The following is a 25,765-nucleotide window of genomic DNA, read 5'->3' on the forward strand; positions in this document are numbered from 1 at the left end:
AGGCCGCCACGGCACCGGCTGGCAGAGGGCTGGCTGCAGCTCCGGGAGCATGAACCAAAGTCTGTGTGGAGTAAGGGCGCTTGCCGCCTGCTGGCAGAGCCGAGGGGCGGGCACAAGGCGACCATCACCCCCCCCCCACTCGAGACGCAGCGGCCTGCTCAGGACCCAGTCCTACATGGGCACACGTGGCCTCCAGCCGGAAGGGGGGCACCGTGCACCTGAGCCGCCGCCCCACACCGCTCAGGCAGGCAGCCCGCGGGGCCACGGGGGGTCCGGGCAGGACGATGACCCCCCAGGTCCAGCATGGGCTGGCCAGGGCCCACGGGACCCTGGGGCAGAGCTGCCCTGGAGGGGGTCCTGCCGGAGGGGCTCTGCCAGCTCCAGCATCCGGGACCTGGCCCGGCTCTCGGGTCTGGGAGGCCCAGGAAGGGAAGGGCCACAACACGAGGCCTCCAGGGCACAGGACCACACGACCAAAGACGGAAGCCACAAGCACGACTCCTTAGCAACTTTTATTCCAAACCTGCTAATGACTGAACACAAAGCAGAAAGGGGACAAGGGTGCCACGCGAGATGCCAACGCTTCTCTCCCGGACGGGGTGCATCCGCGGATCCCGGGAGGCGGCGCACCAGCTAGTGCTGCCTGGACCGCAAGGGCTTTTTGTTCAGCTTGGAGGTCCCAGCCTCCTGCTCCTTGTCGGGGTTGAAGACTTCTGTACACGGAAGAGACCGGAACATACCGTGAGCGGCAGGGCAGGCATCCCCGGTCCTCCCCGCTAACCCTGCACCTCAGCCGGGGCAGCGGGGTGGGCACTGCCTTCACCTCCCGTCTCCACACAGCTGCCAAGGGGGTGGGGGTGTCTAGACCAGACCCTCATGAACTGGGGGGGTGGAGGGGTGTTGTCTAGACCAGACCCTCATGAGCTGGGGGGCTTCCACTGGGTTCTGAGAGCCGCTGGAAGTGTGTGCAAGCACAGGCCTCTGCTTACTGCGGGAGCGGCTTCCGCCTGAGGGCTGGGGCCCGCTGACGGACCCACGTGTGCACAGCCCTCATCTGGGCGCCCCTCGAGCCCAGGGGTCCCCCGCAGCCCCGCCCCCGAGCACCTGAGGGACAAGAACCTGGGATCTCATGGGGCCAGTAGTCGTTGCAGTGGGGGCAGCGCGGCTCTGGACTGGACCGGAAGTACTTGGCCACACAAGGCAGGTGCATCCTGATGCCGCAGGTCTCACAGCTCTGCCCCTGAAACCAGAAGGCGAGGCTCAGGGGCCCTGCGCACCCCCATGCGCACAAGCCTGCGGCGGGTGGGACCAGGATGGCCGGCGGGCCCCCTGGTGATGTCCTCTGGGCCCCAGACGGATGGTGACCCCACAGCCCTCGGCGCTGGGGCGCCTAGGAATTCTCACTAGAGAAGCCACGCCAGGAGCGCAGGTGGAAGACTGCAAGCCTGTGGGCCTTGGTGCCCTGGCACCTACAGCTTCCCGGGTGTGGACCCGAGGCTTTAAGGAAACCTGTGTGGGTGCCTGGCAACTCAGTGGGTTAGGTGGCCGACTCTTGGTTTCAGCTCAGGTCATGATCTCACATTCGTGGGTTCAAGCCCTGCATCAGGCTCTGCGCTGACACTGCAGAGCGTGCTTGGGATTCTTTCCTCTCTCCCTCTGTCTGCCCCTCCATCCTGCATCTCTCTCAAAATAAATAAATAACACTTAAAAAAATATCCTGCATGCGCTGTTGCAGAAATTCACCTCCAGGAACACAGCCCAAGGGAATGATCCCAGCGCCCTGGGCACACGCACACAGAGGCTCACGGGAGCATGGCTGATGGCCGCAGAAAGGGGGAGAAGGGAGGAAGGAGCCCTAACCCTGCAGCGCCAGCCCCACCTCAGCGACACACAACAGGGCTCGACAGGGCGGGGCACTGCAGGTGACACCGGGCTTCTGAGAGTCTTTCTGGGAAAATAAAAAGCCCTTGGACCCAGGAAGAGAGGAGGGAAGGCGGGCACTGTCGTGGTGGTCCGGAGACCCCTCAGGTGCCCCCCCCCCTCCGCCGGTGCCAGGGCCGGGGAGGGCAGCGGGAGGCAGCTGCGCGGTGCGGGCACCTGGATGAGGAGGCTGTGGCAGATGTTGCAGATCTTCACGGCGTCGGGATACGTCTCCCGGATGTACTGCTCCATCTCCAGGATGGCCCGGCTGTGCAGGGTGAACTCCCCCTCTTTCTGCAGGACACAATGGGGGCGGCAAGCTCTCGAGCCCCCACCCCGCCCCAGGGGCCTGGCAAGGTCACAGGGCCGGGTGCCCTCCGCGGCCGGATCCCGCCGGCCCCTCAGCAGAGCCTCACACGTGGAGAAAGTTGGGCCAAGACCTACAAGAGACTCAAGGCGGGGTTCCCCAAACCCCTGCCTCAGTGCCTCGCTGGTGCCTCAACGGGTGTGTGTCCCAAGCCTGCAGGAAGCCCCCCAGCGGGGAGCAGTCACCTCCCTCCCACAGTGGGGACACGGGGCAGGGCGCAGGCCGAGGTGCGTGAGAGCGGGGCCCGTCTGGCTCGGGTTTCCCGGCAAAGGTACTGCCTTTTGTGGGAAAAGCACAGAAACTTCTGTTCTGCTCCGTTCAGCAGAACCAGACATGGGACTCCAGACACGTGACTGTGTATCGTGGTCTGGTCCCAGGTGCCACAGCTCCTCTCCAACGGTTTGCCCACACGTCCCCTTTGCTCCTGACAGGCCACCGGCTCTTGGAGAGGGCTCGAGGGTGCCCCCTGAAAAGCGCAGCACTGATAATAATAACCAGGACAGTGGCCGCGGCTTCTCTGGGAGCTCGGCACCAGGCACTGGCCCCGTTGTCCCATTCCCATCCCTGGTGACACTACGCCTCCCCTCCTATAGGAGAGGGGCTCCAGGTCACCTGAGCAGGACCCAGGCCCAAGCCCAATGACAGAGCAGCGCCCTGGCCTGCAGTGCGCACGGCCCCACGTCTGTGGACCGGGGGCTTGAACCTGACATGGTGCATGACCCATGAGGGAGGGTCACAGGGACCCACGAGGGCCTGGCTCAGCGGACAGCTGGCTCCAATATGGTTCTGAAGGCGAATCTGTTATGGGGTCTGGACAGTGAGCCAGGGGGTGGGGGCCCCTGGACACCATACCTCGATCAGCCACTTGTCCTGCACAAACTTCTGCAGCACCTGCTCGGCTTCCTTCTTCCTCATCTTCTTGCCTTTGAGCTGATCGACCAGGTTCAAAATATTTGTGGAAGATGCAAAGCCGGTTTCTGAGTCAATGATCAGGTCCAACTGGAAGAAAGAGCAGGTACCACGTTCACCTATGAGATCAGCAGGGACAGTTTGAACGGTCACAGTGGTCCAGGCAGCACAGCCACACTACTGATCCCAGGCAGGGCTGAGCTCCAGAACGATCCTTCAAGAAGACAGTGGAACAGCCATAGCCACGTTCAGTCCTTTGACTCAACGGTCACCCCGTAACATCCCCGAAGGAACGATGCTTGCGCCCCCAAAGCAGGAATCGTCCGTCCTGCCCCCACCTCCCCGAACGGATAAGGGGGAAGGACCCCGGGGCTCACGGGCTGGCTGGCGGCAGGGAGGGCTGGGACGCAGGCACACTCGGGACACAGAGGCACTGTGGAACCCGGCCAGGGGGGCTGCCGGGCACACCTCCCGGAGACTGCGCACAGCAGGGCAAGGCCCCCAGGGGACAGGCTTTCTGCATGCACAGGGGCTCCTGCTGTCACAGGGCCTGGCTCTTGACCTTGGCCGCCCACTGTTGTCAGAGGAGGCTCGAGAGGAACGATGCTAGGACTTCTCATCAGAGACCGGGATCGGGCAGAATCGGAGGAGACTGGACGTCTCAACTATCCTTACGTCCGGTGACTAGACTGTGCCCCAGGCTGAAGAGCGTGGCCTTGGCCAGGCACTCAGCCAGGTGAGGGACGGGGCTAAGGCGACAGCTCTGAAGCTGGGGAGGCAGAGCAGGGCCCGCAGGTCGGATGGATCTGTTCCGGGGGACGCCTGTGAACGCACAGAGCCACACAGACAGTTGGGCGGGGGCTGGGACCCAGCCTCACTGGCAGGTGCCTGGGCGCCACTGCTGCCACTGTGGTGGGTCTGAACCGCGCCATGAGCACCGGGCGGGCGTGCTTGTCCGCCCATTCCGCACACCCAGACACCAGGCGGTCCCTCGGCCGGAGCTCAGACCTGGACAAGCCCTCCTTTCCCAGGCAGCCACACACCCTCTGAGTCCCCTCCTGGCGGGGTGAGCTGTGCAGGGCCCCTGCATGAGGCCCTCCGAGCTGGCAGGTTCCCCACAAGCCCGGCCAGGAAACCACAGGGGCTGCTGCACTCACCGCCTTTCGGAATAGATCCAGCTCATTCTCTGCAAAATCCGAGGACATTTTGGAAACGGAGGTCGTGGCAAGATTCACCTAAAAAACAGGACAGCGTTACGGTCAGGCTGTGCCCTTTGCTGGCCCATTAGCTCACCGGCCAACTGGCACAGCCCCTCGCCAGTCCCTGAGCACCTTGTTGGCCACGGGGTGGATCTGTGACCAGTGTGGAGCTCAGAATCTCAGGGGCGGGGCAGCAGCTCCCGGAGCCAGGTGCGTCTGGGGACGGGTCTGCACGCTTCGTGGGGCTTCAGATGCCAGGGGCGCTGAGAGGCCCGCAGTCCCCGCGGGTATTCGACTCCACACCCGCTTCCCCTGGAGCAGAGTCTGGGAACCCCTGGCCACCGCCCCTCTCTGGGCGGCTGGAGGCTGGGAGCCGCACCTCCTCTGACGGTCTAAAGCGGTCAGTTCGGCCGCACCTGCACTTCCTCTTGTTCTCTGTTGGGGGGGGGGTGCTTCCTGGAACCTGAATGGCTCTCAGTGCCCAGCGCCCCCACAGTTTCTCTTCTCACGGCCTCTATGTCTTATTCCAAAGAGAAACCACTTTCCTCCTTTAATCCTAGTATTCCAGGCATGTGGATGACTTCTTACACTGAACAACAAAGAGCACAGAGCCAAATGCATGCAGGGGGTCTCAGTTTGGGGAGGGGAGCACTGCGGTGGCAGCCCCCAGCCCTGATACCTACAGTGGCACCAGTGCCCCGGAATGGGGACTGGGTGGGGAGGCAGGGCCGGGCTGTGTCAGTGCCCCCCATTCCAGGGCTGCCGGGGCAGGGGGGCTTCCACGCCTGCACTTCCTCCCAGAAGCCACGGGAGGGCGCCTGCAGGCACTCACCAGCGCATAAACGGGTCTCCCGTCGTCTTCGGTGGCCCCTTTCTTAATCTCAATATACAAGGACTCCAAGACACTGTTAATGTTGTTGATGAAGTCCTCCAGGTCCTCCACGGCCGCAGTGCCTGGAGAGGAACGAGCCAGGAGAGGGGCAGTCACCAAGAGAGTCCTGATCACTCTGCGGACCGAGCACGAGCCGGCCAAGCCAGCAGCAGGTGAAGGACCAGCCCGCGGGGGGGATGCCAATCTGTGCGCCTCCTTCCTCCCTGCGTGTGCAGGAGGGAGGATGCTATCCCTCCTCCCTACACGGGGCCAGTGCCTGCACGGACTCACCGTGCATGGGGTTGGTCCCTATCCCTTCTTCCCTTTACCCGCCATCCGGACAGGTACGGAACACTCCTGTTGGGGGGCCGCACGTGCAGGGTCCGGGGGCAGCGGGCACCACGGACACCAACACAAGCAGGGCACCAGCAGGAGCTCACATCGAGCACCCCCACCCCACCCCCACCAAGAGGCTGCGCCGAGCGCCTGTCACAGCCGTCAGCCGTCCTGCCAGCTGGCTGCCTCCCCTAACTGGGTGGCCAGGCCAGGAGGCAGAAGGGGACTCCTCGCTGCTCCAGCCCCTGCTCCACGCTGCCCAGTCCCCCGCCCGGGCCACCAGCCCACAGAGAAGGGGTGCGGACGGAGCCCAGCGCCGCAGGGGCTGCAGTGAATGCAGGGAAGAGGTCCGGGGTCCACACGGCTGCAGGGGAGGCTGGAGGCACCGCGCAGGGCCCTTCAGACCAGGGCCACGGGTCACCTTCCCCCGTGAGCCATGGGGAGCCTCTCAGAGTGGGAAGCAGAGAAAGGACACGGTCAGCTTTGTGTCTTGGCATTACCCTTCTATGTACTGTGGTCCTTTTTCTAAACAACAAGGACTTATTTTGTTTTCATTTATTAAAGTAACTTCCACAGACTTAGGAGAAGGAGGCATCATAAAAACAGACAATAGAAGCAACAATGAAACCAATGGAATGATACTGCAGGAGAAAAGGCCTGGAAGGATACCCACTAGGTCGCTGACTCAAGCCACTGCGAGACACAGTGTCACCGAGACACAGATGGGGGGATCCTCCCAAGGCACTTGAACTTTACCTGTTAGACTTCCTACAGAGAGATTTCCAAGCCCACAGTGCACCTAACGATTGTGAAAGTTTACAAAAATAGCAGGTCACGCTGGTGGCAGTGAAGGTCAGAGCCACGTGAGCCATGTAGAGGAGATAGTTCTGCCACCGGCAGGGGAGGACTGAGGGGCCCACAAAAGCTAAGGACAAAGACATAACATTAATATGCAAATCACAGCAGGCATCAAATCTTCCTTTTTAAGTAAACTTGGTTTACCTAAAACATCAGCAGTAATTAACGGGCTATACAGGGACGCAGGACGAACTGTGGGGACAGCAGGACAAGGTGTGGCCGCAGCTGCTGGAAAGCCTGCATTGGGGACTCGAGCCTGGTCAGCATTCCGCACCTCGGTGCCTTTGCTCGCCCCTTCCTTTCTGAAATGCCTCCCTCCTCACCCCCATTTTTGCCTACTCGTGACGGAAGCCAACTCAAACAGTAGCACTTTTTTCCATGAACTGTCCTCTGCGGCCCCCAGTGCACGGTGGCCTCACCTTCCTTCCTCTTCCACACCGAGCGTGGGGACCCGGAAGCCCTTTCTGCCACAAAGAATCACCCCTGGCCTCTCCCCCCCACCCCGCCCCCGCCAGGAGCCTGGCTGGGCCGCCCCTCAGCCACAGGGCAAGCGATGGGGCTCTTCCCGGGCAGAAGCCACTCCATCCACCCAATATGACACAATGGCAAGTCCCACCTCCCTCTGAAAGTGACACTGCACATTTTCCACTGGAAAGGCCACTCCTGGGTGTCGCTGAGAAAACTGTAGTCTGTAGGCAGATCACAAACACTGCAATACGTCGGACTTTCCAGACACGCCGGGTGCATGGAGAGGAGCTGACAGCTGCGCTGGCCTCCCCTCTCCCGCCCTCCGGCGGGCTGCCCAGCCTCATTTTTCAGAAACATGAACATGTTCACTGGATTTTCACTAAACACCACCACCACCTCCACCACCAACCACTTCCTACTGCCGTGCTCACGGCAGACCAGCCACCTGCTCCACGGCTCACGTTCTCTTGTCTCAGCCTCCCTGACCACACAGCTTCTATGTCAAGGCCATGTCCATGTCCGTGTCTGCTGCTGACACCATGCGTGTTTCTTGTGCCCTGGGCCATGCTACATCATCCCCTGAGAATAAACTGCTCTTGTATTCAGTAACACCAGCCTCGGAGTTTTGTTTTAGGGGACGACAGCAAGGTCCCACGGGGCCAGCTTAGTCCCGTGCCCCTCTCTGGGGGACCCCACAGGTGAGTCTCCCCCTTCTCTCATCACCCTCTGCCTCACCTCCAGCTTCACACGCGTCTAGGACACAGCCCTCTGACCCTCACTCTACCCTCCCCTGCCCCGACACTGCCCTGGTGTCCCCGTCATATCCCTTCCGTCCCCTCCCTGCAGGCCACCTCAAGCACTGCCTTCCCTGATCTCTTGGCCTGAGCTACAAATCTGGCCACCCCAGATTTGGCAACTACCAGAGTCACCTGGCAATTTTCAGCTGCCAACAGCCATTTTCCATCCCTAACTGGACCCTAGCTTTTTTAATTGTCTTTCCCCTCTATGTGTGATTTTGGAAGAATAATTCCAGGAACCCACAGCCAGAAAACCAGGAGGCAGGAAGGTGAGGGGGCCAGATCCGAGGTGTGGCCTCAGTACAGGAAGCAATGAAAGGAGGGCCACGGGGGCTCCAGTGCAGCCCCGGGAGGGGGGAAGCGGGCAGCGGGGAGGAGGGCTCCGGCCTAACCTAGCTGTCAACCAGCCCTGTGCGGCCCTTTCCCAACAGCCTCCCAACACGGTTCTTTTGATGTTGGCAAGACCTGGGGTCCATTGCTTGCTGCCAAGATCCCTGATGTGCGCGTCAAGTGAGGTGGTGGGGGCTGCTCCCACCGCTGCGCCCGCACTGCCTGCCCGGTGCCCGAGGCCCATGGAGCAGCTACCGTGGGCAGATCCGGGCCCCAGGAGCCTGTGAATCCACGGTCACAGTAAAATGCATGAGACAAAAGACCAATCACACACTTCTGGGACAATGGTTCTGCGACTGTGACGGGCTTCAGAGAATCAACGAAGAGCGTCAGTGCTCCCTTCAGGATCCCGAGCCGCTCAGGGAGAAAGGCAGGCTCGAGCTGAGGACCCAGGCCGTCGTTGAGCGACGAGCAGCTCCGAGCAGTGAGCAGCACGGCCCGGCCCGGCCCGGCCGCCTCTTCTCAGAGAGCACGGAGACACCAGACCAGGTCGCCTGGCACCACGGCCGAGCCAAGCAAAGGTCTACGGGTCTGTGTCCCCCTGTATCTCAAAATGAATTAATAAGCTTTAAAACAAGGGAGTGATGGGGGGACCAGGGCAGTCCACAGGCCGGGGCACCACCCCTCTGACAAGCGGGCTGCTTCACTCTGAGAGACTGGCTCTTCTGGCCACTTCTATACATATTATTTCCCTTTCTTTTAAACTTAAATTTCAGCTTAACCAACGCACCTCGGCTTGCTAAGCAGGGTCCTGGGCTCCCAGCAGGCTACTGGAAGCCAGGGCTCCGCACGCTTGGGCAGCGGGCGGAGCCACAAACAGCTTTGTTCCAAACTAGGCTCTATAGATAGAAAACGCTATTTTTAGGCAGAGGAAATAACAGCCTAAAATAAAAGACCCCGAGGGACCAAACCACTTGCAGGCCAACCTGCCCTGTGACAGGTCTCTCGTCTGAAGGGCCGGGCTGGGTGGCCCATCTGAGCACGGGCTGAGGGCAGCCCCCAGGGCTGGGAAAGGCTGGCTGCGAGACACGGGGCGGGGGTCCCATCTCAGCCTGTGACTTCACATCCACTGCTGGGGGAGAAATGGCCCCCTGGCCAGTTGGGTACATGGGACATGGGTGGAACCGACAAGAGCCCTTCCAAAGTCTGGCTAGTTAACTGCCGCAAGGAGCAGGGAGCAGGGAGGGAAGGAGGCATCTTTCATGTGGCAGACACACGAGAGAAGTCCTTCTCTGTGTCTGTGCATCGGTTCACTCTGGGCCTGTCCCGTGCCCTCGTGGTCTCGGTGGAGCCTCCCGAACAGGCTCCGAACAAGCTCCGAGACGGGCCGGGACTCGGGTCTGTGGACAGCAGGGGTCACAGAGCCTAAGGGCTCGCCTGAGGTCACAGGATCCGTAAGTGACATGGTGTAGACTCGAAACCTGAGTTTCGAGTCTGGCCTTTAGTTCGGTAAGGTGACAAGTGGCCTGAGCACTCATGAAAACAAGGACAGTTCTGCTTAGATGCACAAAGATATCTGAGAATCACTTCAAAGTAACACGGGTTAAGGAGGTAGGAGGTACATGGATAAAACAAAATTAGTCACCAGTCGGCCACCAGTCGCGATGGAGTGAAGGGCTTTTAGCAACAACGGTTTGTAAATCTGTTCCCAAGTACACAGAGACCTTTTTAAAAAATATCAGAGATTGTTTTAGTTAGAAGGGCTGCCCATGGGGCCTTCCTTCAAGTGACAGCACAGAAAGCTTGTTTTCTACCATTGGGCACCGCTCCTGCGACCCGGCCACAGGCACCAAGTACTCTCAGACCTACAACACCACGGAAGGCAGCAGGGCCCAGCGCCCGTCTCCGCATGCACCGCAGAGCCAGCTGCAGGCCAGCCCCGCACCCGAGCTGCACTGGTGGGTGCTGAGGTCGGCGACAGGACTGTGCCCCGAGTTACAGCCTGACTCACCCTGGACAGCTCAGCCGCTTTCAGCAGAACTTCCTGCTGATACCGTTCATGTGCCTTTCCCTTCATCTCAGTCCTTGAAAACGAAGGGGGGTGGTCCCGCTGCCCCCCCAAGGGATCCCCCGGGAGCAGATGAGGGGGCTCTGCGGGCCTGGCCGCCCCGCCGCAGAAAGCAGGGTGGCGCTGCCTCCCCGGGTCTCAGCCAAGCCCAGCTCGCTGCCCCTCACTGAGTCAGAGGCCCGAAGCCACCAGGCAGGACACGGACGTGCACAAGGGCGGACGCAGCGGGTGACGTGGGGAACGCGCGTCCCATCCAGAGAAGCGGGACTGCCTCTGCGCCCGCCACAGATCCAAGCTTTGGACTTTTACGAGACATCTCTGTTAGCGTGCGCTTGCCTTTTAACGTGATAATTGATTTTTAAAACACGGCAGGGCAAGCACACCGTAGCCATCGGCTAGATACCACTGACAGTCCCTGTGTTCAAATTCCAATGTGGGCTGGGACCCCGCCATCAGGAGACACGATGACTAACAAGGCCACTGCGTGCCCTGAGCCACCAGAGAAGAGGCTGTGGGCTGGGCTCTGAAGACCTCAAAGGAAGAGACTGTCATACATTCTCTTGAGAGAGGAGCACGGGCTGCCCTCAGGCCTGTCGTGGGCTTGGCTCCAAACCACCTTTATCATTGGGATAAAGTCAAATGCACTTTTTGGGTTCCCAGGGCATGGAAAAGGTACGGCTATGCTGCGCTGGAATCTATCACACACACAATGGCATTATGTCTGATAAAACAATGTACGTGCCTTCATTTAAAAATACATTATTGCTAAACATGCTAGCCGTCATCAGAGCTTTTCAGTGAGCTGTAACCACTGATCACAGATCACTGTAACCAGCATAACAATAACAAGGTCTGAAACGTTGCCCCATAAGCCACGGGCAGGTAACGTGTAAGAGCAGGACTCTGGCCCACAGTCTGCAGCAACCGGCCCAGAGAGGCCCCCACCCACAGGACCCAGCCGGCCCAGGACGCTGGACGAAGACCCTGTGGTAACTGGCTTAGGACGACCAGGACACGCTTTAACTGACAGGTGCCCTAGGCGTTTGCTCCTGCTTCCAACCAGGCCTCCGGAGCTGCGCACGACCAGGAGCGGGCTGGGATCCGGACCCGCCTAGTCCTTAGGGAGCCGGGGAAGCGGGGACGGCCGCTCTTGCTTCCTACGTGCAGAGCCCGCTGAAACCCACGATGCCTGGCGAAGCACAGAATGCCCGCCCGCTGTGGACCTCTCTCTGTTCAAAACTTCACCCCGTTCCATTGTAGATGTCACTCGTCATGCTACCTACATGCCTGATCCTCCTTGATCGACTGGGAAGCCAAGCGGGCTGTGGCGGTGGTAAGCTTGTTAACTGCTCATCGGGGCCAAGGGGAAAAACTGAACGAATCATTACAAGTAGGGGGTATTTGGTGGGAGGCTGCTTCTGATTATCACCGGGTCCTCCGGAAAAGCACAGAACACTTACAAATACCACGGCGCACACGACATGGACACCAGAAATGTCAGCGTGGCTGTGACTCCCCACTAGCACGAGCTGCCTAATGACGCCCAGGAGCCCCGGGACGGCACCAGGCAGCAGGTTGGTGAAACCCACAGCGCTGTGTAGCTCAGCGGGAGAGAAGCAGAGCTAGGATGAAGGGAGGCATGAGGTCTGACAAAAACGGAAAATATCTGTCAAACCCCAATGTTCCTCTCATATCGTGGTCACCTATTTTTGGTACATGCGTTTTGGTTAACTGGTGTTTCGCTTGTCTGCTCAATGACATAAGGTCGAATCCTAATTTGTTTGAACCTAAAAGTTTAGATATTTTACCTGACTTGCCCTTAGGACCACAGATAATTTAAAACCCATTATACTTAACAGACATCATGGGTAAAACTGATGAAAAAACGCTTAGGGCGGATACGCACAGCAATCTGACAGCAATCTGACAGGCGTTACGAGATAAAGGAAGGTAGAGGCCACATGAGTGTGCAGGAGCAGGCTATCTGCTTGCTCTCAAAGACCTTCCCTGCAAAACTCTTCCGAACCACAGAGCCACAGAAGCAGGACAGAGCAGCTTCGCGGTGAGAGACCCAGCAGGCGCATCTGAATCAACGCCACCCGCCTCCGGGCACGATGCAGAGAGAACACCGCTTGGACAACATTTCTGCCAAAGGAAGACGTATAAACATAACCGAACCAGGAAGAAGCGCCAGACAGACCCAAACTGAGGGACAGGCCGCAGCTCCACCGCTTGACACAGTGGCCACCGGGCCCGGAGTGGCCTGGCACTCGCACTGTGCCTCGTCCGAATTAAAGTATGTCCTACATGTAAAATACATCCTGAACTTCAAAGACGTGCTATTAAAGAATGGAAAATATTTCGTTAATATTTTTATAGTCATTACATGTTGAAATGCTATTCGGGATATTAAGTGCACCCGTTTCTACCTTTTTTTGACATGGCCACCAGAAAACTTTAATCACAGATGTGGCTCACGTTAAATTTCTAAACTTTAATCACAGATGTGGCTCACATTAAACTTCTATCAGCTCTGTTCTACTCAATAATTAACCTGGGACGCCTGGGTGGCTCAGCTGGTTCAGCATCCGACTTTGGCAAAGGTCATGACTTCACGGTCTTGTGGGTTCAAGCCCCAGGTCGGGCTCTGTGCTGACAGCCAGGAGCCTGGAGCCTGCTTCGGATTCTGTGTCTCCCTCTCTCTCTGCCCCTCTGCACTTGTGCTCTGTCTCTGTCTCTCTCAAAAGTAAATCAACATTAAAAAGATAAATAAATAATTAACCTGTCATGTTCCACAATGTCAAGGTCATAAAAGTCAAGGAAAGACTGAGGAATGATTCTCAACTGGAGGCATCTCAAGAGACAACCAAATGCAACACGTGACCCTGTGGTGGGCCCTTTGCTACAGAAGACAGTCCTGAGACAACCAGAAAATTCCAGTGGGGTCTGCGGATGGATGAGAGGGTTGGGCAGCATCAACGTTAAGGTCCTGATCTGGATGGTCACCCTCTGACGACTTAGGAGAATGTCCTTGCTAGGAGGAAACGTTCCCTGAAGAATTTAGTGGCGATGACGGAGCTTCGATTGGTAACTCTCACATGATTCAGGGGGAAATGGTTCGTTGGACTGTTCTTACAGTGTTATGGTGAGTTTGGAATTATTTCAAAATAAAAAACAAGTCTAAAAAGCAATGCTAGGAGCTGAGGGCAAGAGAGGCCCTCGGTGAACATGCCACTGACGCGTGGGGTGGCCCTTGGCAATGGTGGGGACGGAGCTGGTGAGAGAACCAGCCGTTTATTCCCTCAACAGTGTATTTTAAAGAGAAGTTTTTAGTTCTGAAGTCCAACTGATCAACTTGTTCTCTTAGGGGTCATATCTTTGTGTCATATCCAAGAAATCGTTGCCTGACCCAGGGTCACAAAGGTTTTCTTCTACGTTTTCTTCCACAAGCCTTACTGTTTTAGGTTTTACGTTGAGGTCTATGTTTCATTTTGAGCTCATTTTTGTATGTGGTGCAAAGCATGGCTCGAGGCTCACTAGGATCGGGTATCCAGTTATTCCAGCATCATTGTTTGAAGACAGTCTCCACTGAACGGTCTTTACATTGCTGTCAAAACCGAGCTGTCCATCCACATGTGGGTTTATTGCTAGCCTCTCTGTTCTATGACTTTATCTTCAAGCCAATACCACACTGTCTTGACGGGGGAGCCATATAGTATGCCCTAAGATCCGGTAATTACTCTTAATTAACTTTAATTAATCAGTGGTAACCCTCCAAGTTTGATTGCCTTTTTCAAAATTGCTTTGGCTTTTCTAGGTCTTTTGCATTTCCACGTGAATTGCTGAATCGTCTGTGAATTTCTATAAAAAGTACTGCTGGGATTTGATTGAGGTTGAGCTGAACCTACAGATCAACTTGCAGAGAACAGATACTGAACAATACTGAGTTTCCCAGCCCACGAGCACGGAATGCCTCTCCGTGTAGATCTTCTCTGACTTCTCTCAGCAAGGTTTCGTTCATTTTAGTGTACAGGGCTTATGAACCATTGTCACATTTATTTCTAAGTATTTCTTTTTTTTATGCTATCTTGAAGGGTACTTTTTAAACTCTCAATTTCTGGTGATTCACAGCAAGCATATATGAATACAATACAGTTTTGGATGCTGATCTTGTATCCTGCCACTTTACCAAACCTATATATCAGTTCTAGTGGCTTTTCTGAAGATCCATCAGATTTTCTACATTTATGATCATGTCTTTCAATAAACAGTTTTACTTCTTCCCTTCCACTCTGAACACCTTTTCTTTTTTCTTGCCTAACTGCACTGGCTAGAACAGAGATTGTTAGAATAGACATTCTTGTCTTGCTCCTGATATTAGGATAAGGTACTCAGTCTTTGCAGTGAAGTATGTATGATGTCAGCTGTAGGTTAACACAGAACCCCTATATGAGGTTAACGAACCTTCCTTCTTTTCCTACTTTGCTGAGGGATTTGGTCAAGAATATGTGTTGGATTTTTAAGCTCTCTGCGGAGTGTTGAATCCTCTCTCCTATTCTAAGCCTGTCCTGTAAATCTGCTTCTCCCCTGATCCTTAGGGTCTCTTTAGCTTCCTGTAAGAAACTTCTGGCGCATCATGCCAAGGTAGATAGTAGACTTTGTCAAATCTATTTTCTGCACTACTGAGATGATCATGTGGCTTTTCTTTTTTAGTCTGTAAATACCGTAACTTACATGGATTCATTTTCAGATATTAAATCAACCCTGCATTCTTGGGCTAACCCCCACTTTCATCATAATTGTACCATCCTTTCTATACATGGCTGGATTAGATTTGCTACAACTGTGCTTAAAATTTTAGCATGTATATTCATGAAGAATCTTGGTCTTCAATTTCTCTCCTTTCAATGTCTTTGTCTGGTTTTGGTATCCGGATAACTCAGGCCTTAAAGAATGAGCTGGGAAGCATTCCGTGGTCTTCACCTCTCTGGAGTGTGGGCGGAACAGGGTACATGCCTTCAACACTTGGTGGAACTCACCGGGGAGGCCCCTCTGCCCGGTACCGGCACTGCTCCCCCCAGCCCTATGGGCATCAGGCACTGCTTCTCTCCTCATTCATTTTCTTTTTTAAAAATGTTATTTGAGACAGAGACAGAGAGAGGAGCAGAGAGAGAGGGAGATAAAGAACCCCAAGCAGGCTCCATGCTATCAGCACAGAGCCTGACGCAGCCTCGATTTCATGAAACGTGAGCCGAAACCAAACCAAGAGTTGTCTACTTAACTGACTGAGCCCCCCAGGCGCCCCTCTCTTAACCCTTCCAACCGCATCTTTGCCTAGCCTCGGGCTGCTGCCTAGGGGTCTCAGCTCACAGCCGACTCTGCAGCCCCCCAGCTCTCTCTGCGCACCCCCCTGCTGCTCTGACCTGCAAACACTTTTGTCTCCCTGAGCTCCCGTCCCCCATCCCCCCAGCTCAGCCAGTCTGTGGAGTTCTGCCCGCGGTTCCCCTGTGCCACGGCCTGAAAACTCGCCCAGGGCAGTGAGCTGAGGCAACAGAGGCGCTCATTCCCTCCTCGCCTGCCATGTAAGAAAGATACTTGGCTGTCATCCCTGGCTCCCAGCACAGAATTCCTAAAACCCTGGAGTTTCCTGAGTGACCAGGGGGACACAGGGTTTTGTTCTGATGGGGCAACTCTGGGCAGGTTCCTACAGAGCTTCAGCATGGGAGCCGGCTGCCGGGACGACCGAGCCTTGATTAGAAGCTTGGAACTCTCGGCCTCGTCCCCTGACTGTGGGGAGCAGAGGGACCGGACAGGGAGTTAATCACCGATCTCGCCTATGTAAGGAAAGCTCCAGGAAAACCCTCAAGTGACGGCATCTGGAGATCCACGTCAAGGTGCTGGGAGAGTGGAGCACCCAGAAAGGGCGTGGAAATGCCATGCCCCCCGGCCCCCCACACCCTGCCCTACGCACCTCTCCCATTTGGCTGTTCCTGAGCCATATCCTTTACCCTAGGCCAGCAAACCTAAGTCAAGAGTGCTCCTGAGTTCTGTGGGCCACTCTAGCAAATGACTGAGCCTGAGGAGGGGGCATAGGATCCCTGCTTTCTAACCGGTCCGTCAGAGGTATAGGTGGCCCAGGCTGGAGGCTGGCATCTGAAATGGGGGCAGCCTTGTGGGGTGGAAGCCTGTAACTGTGAGATGCGGCCCTAACTCCAGGTAAACAGCGTCAGGACTGAGCTGACCAGCATCCCTGGTGTCCAGCTGCAGAAGACAACACGCACTTGGTGTCAGGAGCGGGAAAACAATCTTCGATGCCTGTCTCTCAAGGCATCACTGTCCTTCACTGACTAAAGCCCAGTCTGTCCATTTTTTAACTGTTTCAGACAGGAAAGTAATAAATCGGTCCCTGTTACTCTATCTCGGTCAAAAGTGGAAATCCTCAAATGCACAGTCATCTTAATCCTCACCCCCAGGCTTCCTGTACCTACTCCCATCAAGGGAAGCTTATCCTGGAATCGCGATTCTGCATCTGCGTGACTCATGAAACCCAAGGCAAAAGTAAAGGCTGTGTGTCTCTGTCACCGGTCCCTAGCACGGGGCCCTGGCCCCCAGGTGACCACAGCCAGCAGTGCTGCATAACCTCAGGCACATCCTCAAGCGCCGGCTCACAACCCAAGGTGCCCTCTTGGAGCACGCGGGTCCCCGGTGCCACTTGGAGAGTCCACACACAGGCCTCGGGCCGGCGCGCCAGAACGGAATCTGAACTCTCACCAGCCGACAGAACGGGGGAATTTGTTCCTCCCGCTGGTGACGGGAAGAAGGCCCCAACCAGAGCCCAGGACAGGAAGTGTTCTCGATAAGCTGGACGAAAATCCTTGGGAAACTGCGACCATTGTAACTGGCAGACTCAATTACTCTTCTGTCTCACGATGATCTTAGAAGCTAAATGTTTTTCCAGTTGGTGAAAGGGGACTTTCCTGGGCATCTCTTCAAAAGACAGACAATGATGTTGGGTCCTGTAAGCACTTGCTTAATTTGAATACTTTGTTTCCATCATTCCTTGCTTTAAAATCTCTAGAATAACAACAGTGCTGGAGAAAAAACTTTTTTTTTCTTTTAACGAAGGGTAGGGGGAAACAAACCACAGTCCCATCCCAATGACCCAGCCGTAGCTGGATCTTGACCCACAGATACGGCGCATAAAGCATGGAGAATAACTTAATTCCTAGATATATTGTACAGGACTTTCCTGAGTTAGGTCATAACAGCTTTAAAGGTCAAACAAAGGCAAAAACACTTTCATTCTTAGTCCTAAGGCACCATGTGGCTCCTTGCAGTGAGCTACGAAACTTCCCCATGAGCATGAAAGCCCACATTTAGGACCTACGTGAGAAACCGAAGGCAAGCAGAAGTGAACTGTCATGTAGTCAAAAAATGAAGAAAAACATTCGTACACCCTTCCCTGGTTCATACCAGCAGGTGGGAGGTTAGAATCCAGTCGTGTTTTTTAAGAGCCAGGACAGCTGGCTTGGTGGGTTAAGTCTCCTTCTCCATACGGGAGGCCCTCACCAAAGCCCTCCACTCGCCCCGGTGCAGGCCACTGGAGCAGACGCGTGCTCACCAGAAGGACGGTGCTCCGGCCCGGCACTAAGGATGTGCTTTCCCTGCTGCAGGTCCTCCAGGCGTCCACCCTGCCCCCAGAACTGAGTACAAAAGAAACCCTATTCTGGTGGTGCCTCCTAGTCTGTCAGCCTACACACCAGAAGAACACAGACCACGGCACGCCCCTACACACCCCTGCCCGCCGGGGGTCTCCCGAGGTATGTCCGGATGCATGGGACTGGACCAAGGGAAACAGGCCTCCTCGCTGTAGGCCCCCTGCGAGCCCTTCATTCGTCTGTGCACCCCGGCGAGCTCCAGAGCTGTCCGCAGGACCTGCCTCTCCCCCAGCACGCACCCTCTCGTCTTCCTCCTGCTCGTCACCGAAGAGTATCTGTCTCTGTGCCCTCCGTCTCGCCCTTCCTGCCCCCGTCCACCCTTCACCTCTGTCCACCTGGCTGCTTCTGCCGTGCCACGGGTGCCCGTCTCTAAATGCGGCCGCTCTTCCCTGAAACGCGCACACCTGCCCTCACCTCTCCTGGCTGGCTTCCCTCTACGTGCTTTCTGCGCTTCCCTTGAAAATTAGAAACACAGACAGAAAGACAAAAGCAGAGAATATAAACGCCTGTATTCCCGTCCATCGTTCTTAGGCCACACGACAGACGCCACGTTTGCTCCGAGGCTTTTTTTTCTTTAATAAAAGACCAAAATAGGATCAAGAGCAAAGCGCCCTCTGATGTCTCCCCAAAGGCAAGCACCTCACAAGTGTGCCACGCTATCCTTCCGGCACACGCTATGTCTTTACATGCAGAACAACGTGTTCGCGAACAACACGGATCCCTGAGTTCTATGGAAAGCTTCACACGGTGACACCACGCAGCGAGTAAAATCCATCCGCCTCCTCTATGGCGCAACAAGGTCTCCCCACGCTGACACTCAACTCGACTCAACCAGAGCTGCCGATGCGCATCCTACTGCGTATCCTACTGGCCGCCAGCGCCCGTTCCACGGCTCCCTCCTGTCACTCCCAGTGCTCTGCCGGCTCACCTGACGCCCTACTCCCAGCAGCCCACCAAGGACAGGCCAAAGGGCCCCAGGCCAGCACAGGGTCCAGCCGTGTCCAAGATCGCGCTCTCCCCCACTGTGCCGGGCTGCCCTCCCACCAGCCAAGGCCAAGCGGGCACCTTCCCCGGGGCCAGGAACTCTCTGCATCTTGTCTCTTAATCCTCTGGACCCTCTGCCCCCTGCCATGGTGTCCAGGATGATTCATTATCCCCATTTTAGAGACGAAGAAAGTCACACTGGTGGAGATGCTGGTGTGAACCAGGGCGGGACAGCTCCAAGTTCCCACCGACCGCGCTGCACATCAGACTTGCTTACGAGAAAGGCAAAGATGCGGTGAGAAAAGGGGGCTGGCGTGAGACGGAGGGAGGCCCGGAGGCCCAGGTGAGGGGTGCCGCCTGGCAGGTGGCGAGGTCTCACACCCGGCCGCCGGTGCGGGGCCCAGGGATGGTACTCACAGTCATGGACGTTGTAGCAGTGCTTCTGCAGGTGCCGCACGGCCTGCTCCTCCAGCACCCCGTGCGTCATCAGCAGCTGGAGGAAGCGCCGGTGGACGTCGGTCATGACGCCAGCTCTCCTCGCGCCGCCCTGCGTGCACCGAGGCGCTAAAAAAGAAGCAAATGACACCGCGTCACCTCTGAGCGCTCCGAGAGCCAAGTTCTGGGGGGTCCGGACTCACCCACGTCCACAACTATCCCTCTGTGACAGCCTTCAGACCCCCAGTTCATCCCGCCCAATGGCACGGAGGTGGAAAGGCCGTGAGTCAGGGCCCAGCACACGAGCCCTAGGTGGGTGGCAGGGAGGGGGTCTGGGGCCACCAGCACGCCCGGACGCCACCTGCCTTACCCCCGAGCTGGGTGAAAGGGGGCCTGTTTTGGTTTCTGATCCATAAAGTGAGCCCAATATTAGGAACGTCTTTGGGAGAATTACTGGATTCGAGGGGTGAACGTGTATGAAAGCCTGGCGACAGGCTGGGCCCCGCCTGGGTGGCGGCTGGCTTTACTGCCGGACACCCGGTCCACCCACTCACAAGACCTGCGGCCTTGGACCAAGGGTGCCAAGGCCCCGTTTCCTCCGGACACGATGGGAACGGCGTGCGCCGCCTCCAGAGCCCCTAGCGGACGCATAACCCATGCTGACTTCCTCGCCGTCTCCCAAACCGCTAATGAAACGACTGCCGCTGCGGGGTGTTTTTTGCAATCTGTGGGGTGTTTTTGCAATCTCTTGCTCTCTACTGAAACATCGTCTTTCCACAAACCACAGAGATCAGGGCTGATAAAAGGATCACACGAGTCCTGATCAAAAAGGCTGCTCGTGCCACGGAGCGGTGGCACAGTGCGGAGGCAAAGAGCGTGGGTTTACAAGCAGGCACATGGGGTGGAGACCGGCGTCTGCCACACGTGCTCCTAAGAGTCATCTAACCCGGGCATGAAAAACACACATGCCTGGGTCCCTTTGCCGGAGGTCGTGGCTGCAGAAGGGGCTGGGAATTCTGAGGTCTTAAGATCCACTTCAGGCAGCGCCTTGACTGCACAAGAAACTGGCCACTACTTTAGGCAAACACAGCACAAAACCACTTCCAGCTAACCAGCTTCATCTTCCTAAGCCTCAGTCTTTTCCTCCATAAGATGGGGATAATAAACTGTCTTTAGGGCGCCTAGGCAGCTCAGTCGGTTAAGCATCCGACTTCAGTTCAGGTCATGATCTCACGGTTCGTGGGTCTGAGCCCCACGTCAGGCTCTGTGCTGTCGGTTTGGAGACTGGAGCTGCTTCAGATTCTGCGTCTCCCTCTCTGCCCCTCCCCAGCTCGCACTTGATCTCTCCCTCTTTCTCAAAAAAGAAATAATCTTTTTAAGACATGTAAGGAAAAAAAAAACCATAATAAAAGTAACAAACCTCTGACAAGATTTTCTCAGAGGGAGAACACTAACAAATAAACAATACTTGGAATGAAAAGGGGGAACTAATTGCAGAGACATAAACAACTTAAAATAATCTGAAGCTTTAAGTAGGCAAAGTTATAGGAAATACGTTCAAAACCAACTAAAGAATTATCTGGAAACCTAACAGGTGTTATATCCATTGAAGATACTTTCTGGGAAATCTATCCTCCCACAAAGAAAATTTCAGATCCAGACAGATTGATCGAGAAGTCCTACCAAACATTCTAGAAGCAAGTGATTTCAAATGTCACAAAACTATCCCAGAGCCCAAAAAAGAGCAAACCCTCCCCAAATCATCTGATACGGCTGACATTCATTGGGCATTAACATCTCACAGACACTTTAAACAAAAGAAAAATTATCTTTCAGAAATGTGGCTGCCATGATCCTAAGCAAAACGATAATCAATCTAAACCAGCAACATAAATAGGACACTATCTGGTGACCAAGTTGGGTTTATCCGGGCAGCAGTTTAACATTTGAAACTCAATCAAATGGGGTACCTGAGTGGCTCAGTAAGTTAAGCGTCTGGCTTCGGCTCAGGTCATGATCTCACGGTTCTGGGTTCGAGCCCCGCGTTGGGCTCTGTGCTGACAGCTCAGAACCTGGAGCCTGTCTTCAGATTCTGTGTGTGTGTGTGTGTGTGTGTGTGTGTGTGTATGTCTCTCTCTGACCCTCCTCTGCTCACGCTGTCTGTCTCTCAAAAATAAATAAAACCTTAAAAAAATTCTTAAAAAAAAAAAAGAAAATCAATCAAATGTTGAATGTCAATAATGTCTCAATAAAGCTGGAAAAAAAATCAATCAGTCTGAGTCACCATATTACCAGCATACAGAAGAAAAAGCCCACCGTCATCTTAACAGACTCGGAAAATATGATTGATAAAATCAAACAGTCACTCGCACTAAAAACTCTCAACAAACTTGGAACTGAAGGAACCTTCCTTTATCTACTAAAGCGATCAACAAAACCCACAGGGAACATCACGCCTAGGGATGAACTGTTGACACAATCCCTTTCAAATCCAAATTGAGCCCATGCCAGCAGAACCCATGTGAGTCCAATCAAAATCCCAAGAGGCTGCGTGTGTCTGTTGAGGGATTTGACGAGGCAATTCCAAAATGTGCAGCGAAGACGTAGAGGCAAACCGGCACACCACTCTGGGAGAAGGCAAAGGCAGGAGGACTTGCCCCTCCTCTCACCAGTTTATACGAAGCTCAGTAGGGAATAATGAAGGACAACGATATGTAGACCAGAGAAGACCAGGGGAGAGGCAGAGAGAGAGAAGGAGAGAGAGAGAGAGAGAGAGAGAGAGAGAGAGAGAGAGAGAGAGAGAGAGAGAGGGAGAGGGAGGGAGAATCCCAAGCTGCCTCGGCAGGATCGACAGGGGGCTCAATCCCATGAACCGAGAGAGATCATGACCTGAGTCGCGCGCTCAACTGACGGAGCCACCCAGGCATCGCAGAGAACATCATCTGGAGCCAAAGGCAAGGAAGAATTTCTTTAAAAGGCACGAAAAGTCTAAACCCTAAAGGAATACTGATAAATTCTACTTCATTAAAATTTTAAGAACCTCTGTTCACCAAAAATAGTAAGAGAGTGGGGGAGAGAGACGGAGAGAGAAGAAAAGATACAAACTGGAAAGTATCTGAGACATGGTGAAGCCACAAAAGATTCATACTCAAAACACACGGAGAATTCCTACAAATCCGTAAGAGGAAGTCAACTGCAAGCGAAAAGTAAGCAACAGGAACGTTCAAAAGAGGATGTACAAATCATCAATAAATATATTAAAAGATGCTCGATCTCAATGTTATCCGGCAAATGAGCACTCAACCCATGGTGATGAATCACCTGATAGGCAATAATTCTTCAGAATAGCTGAGGCTTGTTGAGAGTAAACTCTTATAAACCACTTCAGACGACTCAATATTACTAGCAAATCTGGGTATCCCCAGAAATCCATTATTAGGTATGTAACTTACAGAAATGTTCCACATCTACCACAGGAAATATGTTTATTTTTTATTTTTTTTAAATATGTTTATAAAGGCACCCTGGGCAGCAAAACGCTGGCAACCCCATAAGCGGCGATCAGTTGAATAATGCCTCCGCTTATAACCAAGTGTTGGAATTCAAAATAGCAATGAAGCAATGAAAGCAAAGTAGAGCTACTCACTCAACATGGGCACATCTCACATATGTGATATGTGATGTCATATTACATGCAAAAATAAAGTCACACCAATACAGATGAGGGCCCTCTGTAAAATTCGAAACCTGGCAAACCGTACGTGACAGTCATTATGGGCAAACAGTAACAACCAGAAAGAAAAACAAGGGCATGGATAACAATACAGAGAGCTGGTCTTTAGTGGCGGGAAGAAAGGATTCAACCCAGGCTTTACCGTACATGTTCTATTTCTAACTCTGATGGTGGGTATAGGGGTGTTTTCTTTTTATTCTTCAAATCTACAGTGGCAAACATTTTTATAGATATGAGATGTGCCATAAATTGTAAACATTTTTTTTTATTTTTGAGAGAGAAAGAGACAGAGAGTGAGCAGAGGAGTGGCAGAGAGAGAATCTGAAGCAGGCTCCAGGGGCAGAGCTGTCAGTGCAGAGCCCAACGCAGGGCTCGAACCCACGAACCGCGAGATCATGCCCTGAGCCCAGTCCCGGACATGTTACATATCTTTAAAAATGATGTAAATGTATTACCTAACACCCAAAATAAATGTTAAGAAGATGAGGAAACAGAGACTGAGGGCACAGGGGACTGGTATCCGGGTGGCAAAACGAAAGCAGAGCTTTCGTCCAGGTGAGCGAGAACACAGTAGCCGACAATGAAATCAGGGCCTCTTTACCTACAATTCTCAAATCTAAAGCGGTCCTGAAACCCAAATCTTTTAAATCTGGAAACCTGACCAAAAATGAGACTCTTTCTGGGGGTTCTTTACCTCCTTTGACATCAATACGCACATATCTCGCTGCGAAAATATTAATGTATTTGATTACAAGGGGCTGCCCCAGACCCCCATTGAAGGTGTGACCTAACAACGAATATAGGCATCATAGGCCTTTCGAAAATCGGAGAAACTCGGGATTCTGACCACGCCTGGCCTCCGGGCTTTAAGACACGAAGCCGTGGCCTTGTACAAAGTAAGGATTTCGAGGACAAGCACAGAAGTCGGCGAGATAACGGAGGGCGGTCCACGAAGGCCATATTTCCTAAATTCAGTTCAGACAGAATTCTGTATTTTGCTTTTTTCCCCACCTAATATTAGGAGCAAAACGTTTTTTCCACCTAGTACTACTATTTAACACTGTCTGTGTGTCGGGGCCCTAGGTTCCAGCCTACTTTGCCTTCCTGCCCCTCTCCGGGCCTCAGTTTCCTCATCAGGAAGTGGAGCCCCAAGCCCTGGGCCCCCAGAGCCACACTCCGGTACGGACACGGGCCGACCCCGGGGCCTGACCCCCACCTTCCGTCCTCCGTCGCCTCTCTGCACGGCCCTCTTCCATCCCTGGCAGCCTCGCGGCCCCGCGCCCGAATTACCCACCGCGACACACCGGCGCAGTCCCCAAAGCCGGCGGCCAAGGCAGAAAGGCGGCCTCGGCTCCTCCCGCAGGGCGGGGCGAACGCGGGAACAGCGCTTCCATTGGTGGATGTCGCCTATTTGTCCCTCCCATCTGGTGACGCATTTCCTGCTTTCCCGCCGCGCCGTTGCCATGGTGCCGCGGAGGCCCTCCCACAGATGCAGAGTTCTGCTCTTCTCGCGCCTCTCTCCACGCTTGATGCAGCGGGGCTCCGGGTTGCCTCCTTCCGCCTGCAGCCCCACAGTGGCACCCCGCGACCGAGGAGTCGGAAGGGCAGGCATGCAGCGGGTCCTCCTCCGAAAAGCCATGGCTCCACAGACCCAAGCCAGTACCCTGCCCCGGGCCTCGGTTTCCCCATCTGTACAACCCTCTGTGGCCTCTAGGTCAGCAATGAGGGCTCTGTTGTCACACCGCTTGAGCTAGAATCCTGCCTCTGCCACTTACTAGTTGCCAGACCTTGGGCAAGTCGCTGAGCTGCACTGAGCCTCGGTTTCTTCTTTCTGTTAAATGGGGATGATAGTCCCCATGAAATAGTGCGTTCATGAGGTTTTGAAAGAAATCACGCACACTGGCAGTGCTGATTTCATGTTAGCTACTGCCTTAACTTGGGATTTGCTGGGAGAAGCAAGTGAAGTTATTAAGAGAAGTGAGCGGACTCTGCCAGGCGAGGGCACTCCTTTTACAAAGGCTTGCATCCCAGTTCCCGGACTGCAGTCTAGCAAGGAATCAGGTAACTAATCACAGAACCGCAGAGTGCAAGTATCTGTCTCGGTGATGATAGCTTCAAATCCCTACTGACCGGTCACCACTCCTGTGATCGTGGACAATTTCTCAACCTCTCTGGACCTCAGTTTCCCTGTCTGCTGAGTAAGAAAGCAGTAGCGTGTGCTAGTTAAGAGCTGGATTGGAGTGGCAGAGGGGAGGCCGCCTGGGGGGCTCAGTCAGTTAAACATCAGTCTCTTGATTTTCACTCAGGTCATGATCTCATGGTTGTGAGATCAAGCCCCCTCCGTATCCAGCTCTGCGATAACTGCTGGATTCTCTCTCCCTCCCACTCTCTCTCTCTCAAAATTAATAAATAAAAAGAAAAACAAAGAGCTTGAGATGGAGAGCTGGACTGTCTGGATTTGGATTCAGGTTCTTCAATTCAGTATCTCAAAGACCCAGGACAAAATACAGAAGCTCTCCATCCAGTTTGCTCATCTATAAAGCAGGGATAATAATGCATGTTGTTGATATAGGATGGCTGTGAAGAGAGGAGTTAGTACGTGCAAACCAATTAAAGTATCTGGTGCACAGTAAGGTCTCAGTATGAGTTACCTTTACTAATAAATATAAAATGCCTCAGGGACAGCCAAAGAAGAGAGCAGCTCTAGGGAGGCCTTCTATATTTTGTTTACCCTGCATAGTTTTGTAAAAGTTTGGATTCATTACCAATATT

At 54.5% G+C, this 25,765-nt stretch overlaps 1 protein-coding gene across 3 annotated transcripts; it reads right to left on the reverse strand.

Moving 5' to 3' along the window:
- Window positions 1-494: 494 nt before the first annotated feature.
- Window positions 495-24,362, reverse strand: NSMCE1 (NSE1 homolog, SMC5-SMC6 complex component). 3 transcript variants are annotated; one of them, XM_029946000.1, is made up of 8 exons: window positions 24,210-24,360; window positions 19,243-19,389; window positions 5,228-5,349; window positions 4,354-4,431; window positions 3,140-3,286; window positions 2,098-2,214; window positions 1,105-1,240; window positions 495-713 (listed from the first exon to the last, which is right to left on the reverse strand). In XM_029946000.1, the coding sequence occupies exons 1-8, from the start codon at window positions 24,247-24,249 to the stop codon at window positions 634-636; spliced, it is 867 nt and encodes a 288-aa protein (XP_029801860.1). In that variant the 5' UTR covers window positions 24,250-24,360; the 3' UTR covers window positions 495-633. The 3 variants fall into 3 exon arrangements, with proteins under 3 accessions (XP_029801860.1, XP_029801861.1, XP_029801862.1); XM_029946001.1 differs by having other exon boundaries at window positions 1,120-1,240; window positions 24,210-24,357; XM_029946002.1 differs by lacking the exon at window positions 2,098-2,214 and having other exon boundaries at window positions 24,210-24,362.
- Between the last annotated feature and the right edge of the window lie 1,403 nt (window positions 24,363-25,765).

This window comes from Suricata suricatta, chromosome 8 (assembly GCF_006229205.1).
Source record: "Suricata suricatta isolate VVHF042 chromosome 8, meerkat_22Aug2017_6uvM2_HiC, whole genome shotgun sequence".
NCBI classification, from domain to species: domain Eukaryota; kingdom Metazoa; phylum Chordata; class Mammalia; order Carnivora; family Herpestidae; genus Suricata; species Suricata suricatta.